Source organism: Antechinus flavipes, chromosome 3 (genome assembly GCF_016432865.1).
Source record: "Antechinus flavipes isolate AdamAnt ecotype Samford, QLD, Australia chromosome 3, AdamAnt_v2, whole genome shotgun sequence".
NCBI classification, from domain to species: domain Eukaryota; kingdom Metazoa; phylum Chordata; class Mammalia; order Dasyuromorphia; family Dasyuridae; genus Antechinus; species Antechinus flavipes.
Genome location: NC_067400.1, coordinates 199,814,669 through 199,827,583, shown reverse-complemented (window position 1 = coordinate 199,827,583; position 12,915 = coordinate 199,814,669). Strand labels below are relative to the sequence as shown.

General features: G+C 34.3%; 1 protein-coding gene across 8 annotated transcripts in view; it reads right to left on the bottom strand.

Moving 5' to 3' along the window:
* PHKA2 (phosphorylase kinase regulatory subunit alpha 2) overlaps window positions 1-12,915 on the bottom strand; it is a 141,268-nt gene that overhangs the window by 29,520 nt on the left and 98,833 nt on the right. For all 8 annotated transcript variants that reach the window (XM_051984401.1, XM_051984402.1, XM_051984403.1 and 5 more), the window contains 4 exons: window positions 10,362-10,531; window positions 9,434-9,607; window positions 1,906-1,994; window positions 530-663 (listed from right to left, as the gene is read on the bottom strand). In XM_051984401.1, the coding sequence (XP_051840361.1) occupies window positions 530-663; window positions 1,906-1,994; window positions 9,434-9,607; window positions 10,362-10,531 (567 nt within the window). The remainder of the gene's footprint in view (window positions 1-529; window positions 664-1,905; window positions 1,995-9,433; window positions 9,608-10,361; window positions 10,532-12,915) is intronic.

Genomic DNA, 12,915 nt, shown 5'->3' with positions numbered 1-12,915 from the left:
AGATTTGGGGAGAGGGGACTAGGTGAAAAAGGAGATTCTCTGTCTCAATTGTTATCTAGCATAAATCACTGAATGGGTACAACTTCAGTCAAACTGAGACCTTGAAGACCTTAGCTTAAAAGGCGGAGGTCTCCCATTTTATCTAGGGCTATCTCCAGTCATTTTGATCTACATCTTGCCATTGGACCCAGATGGCTCCGGAGGGGAAAGGAAGACAGGTGATCTTGCAAGCCCTCCTTCACTTAAACTCAATTCATTTGTGTGTCATGGCATCACCTCCCTGATGTCTTGGTCTTTTTTGAAAATGAAAGACAACAAAACAACAACCTCTATTCTTAGCATTTTTCCTGGACCTCCTTCTTGAACAAGAGTTGCATACTTGTTTTTCTCTCCATTATATTTTAAGATCCTTGAGAGCAGGACCTGAGTCTTATCTACTAGTTTAGTAATACTTTAGCAAAGTATAGATGTTTAAGGATGTTAAATTGAAAGCAAAGCAATAAAATCCCAATCCATTTATACCACTTACTTTAGAATATACAGAATGTATAATATATCTGCCTGGTCCTGCAGATTAGAGCATTCCTTTAGCTGCTCCACCAGCTTCTCACAGTCTAGATTGCCATGGGCATCTTTGGGCCAATGGACATCAGTTTCTGAAGACTATTAAACCGAAGTAAAGAAGTTTATTAATTAAAACAGAAAACAATGATGTTAAATAAAACAAAAATCCCACTAATTTGCTAATTGGGCTATCATTCTGTCCACCACTTTCTGCAGAGCTAGGTAGCATAAAGAATGCTCAGAAACCTAGACTGGGGACTCATTTTTCATAGTTATTTGCAAAGTTCAAACAATTTCCTAGGACTTATCTTCTAAATCAAGCAGAAAGGCTAAAGGCTATTTTAATAGAATGATTTTCCCCACTAGGAGTTCTCCTTCATTAACAAAAAAATCACAGATCCTTTGTGCATTGCTTATAATTTATATGCTTAAATTTCCCTTGTCTGGCATTGTGTCATATGCTATTTTATGAAACAGAATAGCTGAGATTAGAGAATGTGCTGGCTTCTTATGCCTTATAATATGTGAGACTAGCTTGAAATATCATCCCATGAGACAAAGGTTTTTTAAAATTATTTATTAGGCACTATTATGTTTGAATTATCTTAACCGTGGTGTATGTTACCATAAAGACTAGGTCATGGATGCAAATTCTGGTGAGACAAAAGATTTTCCAAGCTTCTAACAATTTAGGAGAAGCTAAACAGCTTGAAGGCTAGTGAATCATTATTCACATTTCTATAGTGGGCCTGGAATCAGGAAGACCTAGATTCAAATGTGGTTTCAGACATTTGTGAGTTGTGTAACTTAATTTAATAATTTATAGTAATTTAACTTCTATATCCAATTTTGTCTACCCCAGTTTTCTCAAATGTAAGATGGGAAAAATAATAGCACTTCCCTAACAAGGTTGCTATGAGGATCAAATGGCATAATATTTGTAAAGTGCTTAGCAATCTCTGGCACATAGTAGATGTGTTAAGCACCAAAATGTTTGTCCCTAAACATGGGTATTAGAGTTCACCTACCAGTTCTTTAGTTCAAAAGGCAAAAGAGCTAGTGCTTTATAGAACATGAGTGTCCCTAGCTAGTTTCCTATCTAATGTGGAGGAGCTTAAATTATTTTAAATAAATGAGTATGCTGAAGCAAATCATGTACTTCCCATACAGAGGAAAGGGGAATAGTTAAAGGAGACCAAAATCTCAGGGATCAAGAAAATGAATATTTCTTTTTGCATTAGGTTTTGTTTGACTAAAAGCAGAAAAGAAAAGAAAGGAAACTCAGAAATGTAAAAGAGATATGAGTTTTATGATTTGGGTCTAATATTCCAAACATGTTACCTTAACTAGGAGAGGCTGTGGAGAATCTACAAGGTTCAATGATTTCCGATGAGCACTTAGGCCCTTAGTTGGTAAGGACATAGAAACACCTGCAAAGTAAAAGAAATAAAATAAGGCTTCTTGAGGAAGGTGATAAAATATTTTCCCTATAATCCTATAGAAACCAAGTAATATAAATTACTGTGTCCAGGATAAGCTGAGTCCAGAAATGTCTATGACCTCAGATCCTTGATCTAATTTAATGCACCTACCCAGTTTCCTTTGCTTTATGGGATATTTCTTGTATTTGGATTTTTAAGTTTGGTGCCATTCAAGGGGAACAAAGGAGTTTCATTTTCTATAGCAAATGAAAAAATCAGAGGAAGAGTTGTCCTATTTTTGTTTCCATACTTCAGAGATTTGCAATTCCATCTATAGAGCAAGGGGACAATGTTCCTTCCATAACTTAGGAGACACTTTAACAAGTTACTAAAAAGCCAAATACCACTTCATCCCTAAGTGGTCAACCCACTGGGAATGACTCAGGAGGACCTGACTGAGTTGTTCTGATGCTCTAGACCTGGGAAACTCAAAGCCTATTCCACATTATTTTAAAACTTCAGAGCAGAACTTTTTTGGAAAATCAGCCATTATACAAAATGAAAATAGAGTGAAAATTAGCTAATGACACGAGACAGGATCCTGTCTCATGTATTGATTCTCAAGGTGTAAGTTTCTCTGCTATTGGTTAAAAAAAAAGGTGGGGGGGGAAAGACTTCTAACATTATTAGCACTGTGGATTCTTCCTTGACTAAAATCTACATTTCATGAACATATAACCCCTGATTTTTGATCCTAAGGCTCTAGCACCTTCTCAGACATTGAGTTCAGAGACTAGCAATGCTGTATTCTTCATTGGTTTGTCATCTGTTTTCCTTCTGCCCTTGCCTGCTTTTATTCTGCATTCTCTTTTCCTTTCTTCTAGAACATTTTGGGGGGTTCATTCATATAGAAAGAACAATATGAAGAAGAATATGAAAGAAAAATTCTGGGCCAAGGGCAAAGGATCTCTGCATGAATTCTAAGCTAGAGAGCTCTGGGGAAGATTGACAACTGAGGATATCATTATTTGCTAGGCAAGCTATACAATTAATTAATGCTGATTTCTTAAATGATGTACAGGTTTGAATAAAACAATACTGGCTTGATAAGGATTTTTTATGCATATAATCATTACCCCCTTTTCTCACTCTCTCTACCAAATATTTATCTATTATGTCTGCTAGGATACTCCTTACCATTTCTGGGAGGCATATTTGTGGTCTCTTCTTTGGGTAATTTTTGGACACAAAGAAAATGAGAAGTTCTAGGTTCTGATCTGGATTTTGGTGACTTTAATCTGGATCTGGTTAAATAATTGTTTTCTTCTCTAAAATTTTCTCCATAACTTTTATATTGAGAAGAAATTTTTAAAAAGCTGTCTGTGAGGGAAGAAGGGAGGGAGGAAAGGAGGGAAGAAGGAAAGGAAGAAGGAAGGGAGAGAGGCAAGGAGGGAGGGAAGGAGGCAAGGAGGGAAGAAGGGAGGGAGAGAGGAAAGAAGGGAGGGAGGGAAGGAAAGAGAAAGAAAGGAAAGGAGGAGGGAGGGAGGAAGGAAGAAAGAGAGGGAGGGAGAGAGGGAGGAAAAAAGGAAGGGAAGAAGGAAAAGAGGGAGGGAAGATAAGAGGAAGTGAGGGAGGGAAAAGAGGGAGGAAGGGAAGGAGGCAGGCAGGGAAGGAGGATACGCTAAAAAATTCTGAGCATTTTTAAGTGGGGTAGGTTAAGAATAAGGGAAATTTGTCTTAAAAGAGAAGGATACCCTCAAGAAAAAAAAAATTGAAAACAAAAACTATAATTTTGATAGTACTGAAAGGAAGCACAGTGGCAAGAGACATTATATGGTATTGTGCAGTGAGCACTAAATGTGAAGTCAGAAGTGAATCTGAATTCTACATTGTTTGTCCTTGGCCAAGGCACATTTCTAGGTGTTGGTTTCTCAACTGTAAAAACAAAAACAACAACAAAAATGGAGGATGTATTGGATTAGATGATCTCTCAGGTCCTTTAAGTCTGATCTACCAATTGACAAGGAAAAAAAATGAGAACTAAAAAGATAACTTATAAAGAACTCATCAACCCACATAAGTCATCAGCATTCTTATATATTACTAACAAAACCCAACAGTTAGAGTTACAAAAAGAAATTCCATTTAAAGTAGCTACTGATTGTATAAAATATTTAGGAATCTATCTGCCAAGGGAAAATCAGAAACTGTATGAGCAAAACTACAAAACACTTTCCACACAAATTAAGTCTGATCTAACCAACTGGAAAAAAATTAAATGCTCTTGGATTGGGCAAGCAAATATAATAAAGATGACAATTCTACCTAAATTAATCTATTTATTTAGCGCTATACCAATAAGACTCCCAAAAAACTACATTGATGAACTAGAAAAAATAACAACACAGTTCATATGGAAAAACAAAAGGTCAAGAATTTCAAGGGAATTAATGAAAAAAAATCAAATGAAGGTGGCCTAGCTGTACCAGATCTAAAATTATATTATAAAGCAGCAGTTACTAAAACCATCTGGTATTGGCTAAGAAATAGACTAGTTGATCAATGGAATAGGTTAGGTTCAAAGGACAAAACAGCCAATAACTTTAATAATATAGTGTTTGACAAACCCAAAGACACCAGTTTCTGGGATAAGAATGCATTATTTGAGAAAAATCGCCAGGAAAATTGGAAATCAGTATGGCAGAAACTAGGCATTGACCCACACTTAATACTGTACACCAAGATAAGGTCAAAATGGGTTCATGATCTAGGCATAAAGAATGAGATTATAAATAAATTGGAAGAGCATAGGATAGTTTACCTCACAGACCTGTGGAAGAGGGAGGAATTTATGACCAAAGAAGAACTAGAGATCACTACTGACCACAAAATAGAAAATTTTGATTATATCAAATTGAAAAGTTTTTGTACAAACAAAACAAATGCAGACAAGATTAGAAAGGAAACAATAAACTGGGAAAACATTTTTACAATCAAAGGTTCTGATAAAGGCCTCATTTCCAAAATATATAGAGAATTGACTCTAATCTATAAGAAATCAAACCATTCTCCAATTGATAAATGGTCAAAGGATATGAACAGACAATTCTCAGATGAAGAAATTGAAACTATTTATAGACATATGAAAATATGCTCCAAATCATTATTAATCAGAGAAATGCAAATTAAGACAACTCTGAGATACCACTACACATCTGTCAGATTGGCTAGAATGACAGGGAAAGATAATGTGGAATGTTGGAGGGGATGTGGGAAAACAGGGACACTGATACATTGTTGATGGAATTGTGAACACATCCACCCATTCTGGAGAGCAAATTGGAACTATGCTCACAAAGTTATCAAAATGTGCATACCCTTTGATCCAGCAGTGTTTCTACTGGGCTTATACCCCAAAGAGATACTAAAGAAAGGAAAGGGACCTGTATGTGCCAAAATGTCTGTGGCAGCCCTGTTTGTAGTGGCTAGAAGCTGGAAAATGAAAGGATGCCCATCAATTGGAGAATGGTTGAGTAAATTGTGGTATATGAATGTTATGGAATATTATTGTTCTGTAAGAAATGACCAGCAGGATGACTATAGAGAAGACTGGCGAGACTTACATGAACTGATGCTAAGTGAAATGAGCAGAACCAGGAGATCACTATATACCTCAATAACGATACTGTTTGAGGATGTATTCTGATAGAAGTGGATCTCTTCGATAAAGAGAGCTTTAATTGACCAAAGATGGACAGAAGCAGCTGCACCCGAAGAAAGAACACTGGGAAATGAATATAAACTGCTTGCATTTTTGTTTTTCTTCCCGGGTTATTTCTGCCTTCTGAATTCAATTCTCCCTGTGCAACAAGAAAACTGTTCGGTTCTGCACACATATATTTTATCTAGGATATACTGTAACCTATTCAACATGTAAAGGACTGCTTGCCATTTGGGGGAGGGGGTGGAGGGAGAGAGGAGAAAAATCGGAACAGAAGTGAATGCAAGGGATAATGCTGTAAAAAATTACCCTGGCATGTGTTCTAGCAATCAAAAGTTATTAAAAAAAAAAAAAAAAAAAAAAAAAAAAAGAACTCATCAACCAACTTAAGATTTGTAAAAAGACATATACAGAAGGTGAAAGCTAAAAATGATAACTGAGGAAGGATACAGAAAAGAGAACACTGGGCATGCTGAAAAATGGAAAAGAGATGAAGCCTATGATGAGGTGATTGCTAACCAAAAGGACCCTTTTTAATTGGAAGCAAGAGGAAGATCATATGGACAGTGGAAAAAAATCATTCAACTTTTGTTTGTTCTTCTCTATTAGGTATGTTCTTCTCTATGATCCTCACATAGGGCCATACAGAGTAAAAAGCTAAGCTGGAAACTGAAGCTTAGGATCAACAGGGCTTTAAGACAATATCTGGAACTCTCAATAAGTTGAAATCGCCCAAGTAAACATAAACTATATCACAAGTTACTGAGAGGATGTGATTAGCAAATGATGTGTCCATGATTTTTCAAGAATTTTAGCACATGGAAGAAGTACTAAAGAACAAACAAGTTTTGGAAGCCAGTGGTAGAGGGGAAGAAGGCAATTCAACTGAATTTACTTTTTTTTTTTTCTGGCAGACTTCTAGGCTGGATTACCAAAGGATAGTTTTTAAATATTTAAAAAGAGAAGAGATTACTACTATAACTGAGCACAAGTTAATGAAAAAAAAGTTATTCCAGAGTGATTTCATTTTCTTTTCTTAATAAGATCAACATATTGACAGGTCAAATTGACATGGATATAGTTTACCTAAATTGTAGCTATTTTGACAATTTCTTATCTTATTTTCATTTTTTTTAAAATCAATGATCTAGCGTAAATTATAGATTAGGATGGAGAACCATTTTTTTTTTCTTTCAAGGGCCATTTGAATATTTATAATATCATTCACAGGTCATAAAAAACTATCAACTTAAAGAACTCAAGCAGTGGGAGACTGCTGTCACCTGTCAGTTGCCTTGGCAGGACCAGACTGAATCATTTGTGGGTCTTATAAGGCTCATAGGCCAGACATTCCCCACCCCTGGCCTAGATAACAGGTTTCCAAAATTTGTGGAAGACACAAAGCTAAGAAGAATACTTAATACTGGATTACTGAACTGTGATCCCTAAAAATCACAAAGACCTTCTTGCCCTAAAGAGGTAAAGAAAAATGGGCCAAATCTAGTTAGACAAAACTTTGCACACATGCACATGTAATAATTTTTTAAAAAAATAAAATTTAAAAATCAACTACAAAAAAGAGGAACTTTAGGCTGGGCTATGTCATGGACCAGGGGGATTTGTTGTAAAAAAAATCTGAGTACGTAAGTAGACTACTTGTTTGGTATGCAATGTAATCAGAAAAGCTAATGTGATGTTAATATGCACTGTCTTAGATTTTAAGCCATAGAACAAGGAAAAATTATTGGCCCCATGTACTCTGTTGGATTTTAACATTTGGAATATTGTAGTTAGTTTTGGACCTCATGTTTTAGAAATTCTACTGACAACCTAGAACACATCCTGAAGACATCCAGGATGACTGGATACTATGATAGCTGATACTAGGATAAAAGAATTGGGAGTTTAACTTGCAAAAAACAAGATTCGAGAAGAAGGGACCTTAATAGCTGAAAAGGAATGAGTATAGAACTATGAACAACAAATCAAAATTGCAGAGGAGCAAATTTTGGTATGTTATAAAATGAATTACCTCAGAAAGCAATGTGTTTCCTCCCATCCCTTCCCCTGGAAATCTTCCAACAGAGATCAGAAGAGATTACAAAAGAGATTCCAGATCAGAATCTACTGGACTAGATGATTTCTAAGATCTTTTCTAACTTTAGAAATTCTGGACTTTATATTTTCTAAATAATATAGCTTGTATGTATATGTGCTTCTCTTCAAAAGGGACTGATTCATTCCATTCTAGACACGTCTACCTAGAGTTAATAATTAGCTCTATTGTGAGGCTAATTACAATAGCATTTAATGCCTATTCTAACACTGTCTGTGCTTGGAGCTTCAGAAGACACAAATATTTTTAGTACTCTCCCTCTCCTGCTATATATTTAAATAGTTTTAGAACAGAATAGTTTAGAATTATTGAATAATAATTCAATACCACTTCATAGTAGTATTGCAAGTGGTATGGAAGCAACATGTTGCTTCAATATTAAAGATACCTTCTTGCTTTAATAAATGGTCTTTATGAATTACTATGGCAGAAAAAAGATCATCACCTGGTGGCTAATCCTCTGATCATGAGCCCTGAATTTTGGTAGGCTGGGCTTCAAACATTTACTTTTTTCTTTTTTAATTTTTTTAAAATAACTTTTTATTGACAGAACCCATGCCAGGGTAATTTTTTACATTATCCCTTGCATTCACTTCTGTTCTGATTTTTCCCCTCCCTCCCTCCATCTCCTCCCCGAGATGACAAGCAGTCCTATATATGTTAAAACAGGTTACAGTATATCCTAGATATAATATATATGCAGAACTGAACAGTTCTCTTGTTGCACAGGGAGAATTGGATTCAGAAGGTAAAAATAATCAGGGAAGAAAAACAAAAATGCTAGCAATTTATATTCATTTCCCAGTCAAACATTTACTTAATAAAGTAAACTATAGTGACTTAATTATAATTAATTTTGTCTTTTTAAAAATACTCAAGGCAGTTTAGTAGAACTTTCAATTTGAAAGGGATATTAAGAGATAGCTAAATCTAATTCCTTCATTCTATAGACAAGCAAACTATAATAAATAGAGGTGAAATGGTTTGCTCTCAGCCAGATGGGAGAAAAATATAAACGTAGGTCTTATGATTCCAGTTTGATGAGCTTTCTGTTAAAATTATTAGTTAAAAGTTCTATCTAATTATCAACTCTGATGGATATAGCTCTTTTCAACAATGAGGTGATTCAAACCAATTCCAGTAGACTTGTGATGGAGAATACCTCTGCATCCAGACAGAAGACTATACGAACTAAATGTGGATCAAAAACACAGTATTTTCACCTTTTTATTATTGTTTGATTGCTTTTTTTCTCATCTTTTTTTCCTTTTTGATCTGATTTTTCTTGTGCAGCATGATAAATGTGGAAAGACATATAGGAGAACTGCACATATTTAACAAATATTGTGTTACTTGCTATCTAGGGGAAGGGGGAAGGAGAAAAATTTGGAACACAAGGTTTTGCAAATTATCTTTGCATATATTTTGAAAAGAAAAAGCTATTATTTTTAAAAATATCTTATAAAGTCATAATAAATAAATATTTACAATATTTATTAGCAATCTAAAAAACAAAGTATCTTATGAGGATATGATATATTCAGGACTGAAAAAATGAATACAACATAGTACGAGAAATTAAATAGATAAGATAATGAGTAAATAGCGTACAAGGAATTTCCAAACCCTTTTTCTTGGCCATCATAGAAAGTATATCTCGTGTAGAATGAATGGCACTGAAAATATGGCGGTCTTCAACAGTCTTAGAAAGTGTAGGAAGGTAACATTTAAGCGCTGTGCTTTGTAACAGATGATTGATATACTGGTCAAACTCATCTTGGCTTTCTGTAATCAGATAATCAAAAAAAATTTCAATCAAAATAAGCTTCAGAAAACTTAGTTCCTTCATATGCCATACAACATATAGTAGAAAAAATCAAACTAGAAAAACTACTTAAAACAGATTTATAAGGTAGGAAATGTTTATACACATCTATTCTTTTGTCTCTATTCTAGAGGAGGAAAAAAAAGGTTAAAATGTAGTCACAATATTTCTAAGAACAGAACAGCTACAAATGAATTCAACAAAACAGAAGTGGTTTTACAAATTTATCTTTATAACTAAACTTAGTATCAGGAAAAACTAAGAATTAACATACAATTTTAGGTGGGGACTTTAGAGGGAAAGAGAGCATACATTTTGTGTTCCATTCTACCTTTACTATTAAATATCATTACTGAATTTTCACTCTATATATTCACATTTAAACTGGTACCAAGACCTTTTTCATCATAATCCTACACAATTTGAGGAATACACTATCAGAACTTTATTACCCAAATCTAGTCAAAGCTATAGGTTTGTTAAAAAAAAAAAAAAATCAAAGCTATTATTCATTTCAGCTAAAATAAGAGGTGTGGTTTATGAAGGATTCTTATATTTGGGAACTGACTCTAAGACTGTTTTTACAATTGTTCTTACATATTTTAATACTTGAAATGACAAATATTCTTTGAGTTTGTGTCTTCTTGAAAATTTCACCACAAAACCACAATTTTATAAGCTTCACAAAATATATAAAATTATTTTACAAAATACCTTGATTATATATATCTTCTGAATATCCATCTAGATCATATTCACTATCAGGACTGTAGCTTCCATCACTTGGGTCATCAAATAACTTTTCATCACCATCTGGATCCAGAAAGGTCAAATCCGTATAGAATGATGTAGTAAGGAATTCTGAAAGATTCCCTAATTTCACTCTGTCAAAAAGAAACAATAATAAAAATAAAAGGCAGGCTCCATTTATTTTTAGCATGCAAGGAAAAGACATTGTTATGTACAAAAGGCACTTTTACCAGCATCATCACATTATATAAGTTGCACTTTTTTGTTGGCCCAGATGGCAATAATAATAGTAGGTAATAGTCAAGAGAAAACAAAAATCTATACAAGGCAGTAAGCCAAAGAGTTCAAAGCAGAGTGGACCCTGAACCAATCAATTTATTGAATGAACCATGACCAGAACTAAAGATTTATTATCTTCAAAGCTATCCTATTAGAAATGCAATATTTCACTTGCCAAAAAAAGATCTCTTTTGAGAAAAAAGCCTATTAGAATTAGAATCTCATTTTGTGCAGCAGTAGAAAATTTCGTTAAATGCTAGTATCAGATTCTCCAGTTTATACAGGCTTACTATCTGATGATGCCAAAAATTAGATTTCTGCTTAAACTCATTTTGTCATATTTGGGGGCAAAGGGGAGGTAAGAATAGATATCCTTTAAAAATATGTCTCTTTCAAAACTCTTGTTTCAAAAATCTACTGATTCTTATAGCTACTGCAAAGTGTTTCTCGAGTAAATTTAAATATTCAATTGGAAAAGAGATCCATAAATGGGATTTCAAAGAATAGAGAGGCAAAGAAAAAATTTCTCTCAAATTCCAGGACAGTATTCCTCCCAGACCCTGAAATACCATATTATACAATTGCAGTGTTCTTGTTTAGTTTTCTTGAGGTCTCTGGAGCAGCCTTCGTTTCAGTTAAGTAATTATCACAAGTATAGTCAGGTATTAGTCCAAATTCTTTATTTTCTCCTTGCCTGGGACCAGGCTGGCTTTCTTGAGGCCCTTCAGATGGGGCTTGGTCTCAGTGGGAGGAGCAGGAGGACAGGCCAGCCACCATGAGGCTGATGAAGATGGAATGAATCTCTCTGAGTCCGAGGGCTTGTGCTTCACCTCCAGCCACCACAAAGATGGATGATGGAATGAATTTATCTGAGTTTGTCCCAGTTTATATGTTCTCTTATAATTACATTATTATAAGTGTGAATCTTGTAGAACTATATTAAGTGCCAAGTATATGTACTGAAACAAAGAACTATTAATCACTAGATAACTATTGCCTTTATCAATTCCACTGAGTTAGCACTCCTTGTTTTAAGTACAGGGTTCTGGACCATAACACAAAATTATTTCACTTTTGCCCATAAAGAAAGTCAAGAAACTAGAGGAAACGCTCAGTTACTTGGTAGTATTAAGAAAAGAGATTAATACCGATTAAACTGGAACTATATAGATTTTTCCTCCAGAAACTTAAAGATTGAAGAAATTATAATTATTACTTGTCTCTTCCTGGGAGAAAATGTATATTTTTATATATTGTATATAGTCTTAAATAATAGTAAAGGAAAAACAGAATTCTTTATACTCAAGATTAAATAGAATGCTATATTATCTTTTAACTGTTAATTAATGTTTAAGTGAGATATACTCTCTGGAAAAAAGGCCTAATATAGACCAATCACTAAGTAATGTCTAATATTTAAAGAAAGTACCCAAGTTTTATATTTCTTCAAATCTTATTACATTGTACATTATACTTTTAAATATGAAGTTTTGCTTATTAATAAAAGTTATCTTTTTCTATTTTAATAGATGGTTGTTTTATATGTGTGTATGTATGTAAACACATATACACTATATTCTTACACAAATATTAATATTTACTGTTATCCACATCTAAGGCAATTTAACTGTTTGGGCTTCAGAATCTTATTTATTTATTTTATATTGAGGCAATTGGGGTTAAATGACTTGCCCAGGGTCGCACAGCTAGTTAGTGTTAAGTGTCTGAGGTCGGATTTGAACTCAGGTAGTCCTGACTTCAGGGCTGGCGCTCTATTCACTTCACCACCTAGCTGCCCCTGCTTCAGAGTCTCATTAACCAACTAATCAATTAACTAATTGTCTCATTTTCTAAGTGATTATATATACTCAATACCTCTTTAAAAGTAAGGACATAAATCTTAAATAATAAATAAATAGGTAAAGAACCTAGGAAGAAATGAATTGCTTCTCTAGCACTAACCTTGAAACTCAAGCTTATAAAATGTTATACATATTCCCTATGCCTCCATCTAAAAGGTAAACAAATAAATTACAACCTCTTAATATAGAAAGAAACCAGCCATCTGGTAAGAAAAAAAATTCTGGGGGCAGGTAGTTGCAGTGGATAGAGCACCAGTCCTGAAGTTAGGAGGACCTGAGGTTCAAATCTAGCCTCAGACACTTAATACTAACTAGCTGTGTGACCCTGGGCAAGTCACCTAACCCCAACTGCCTCAGGGGAAAAAATCCTTTCAGGC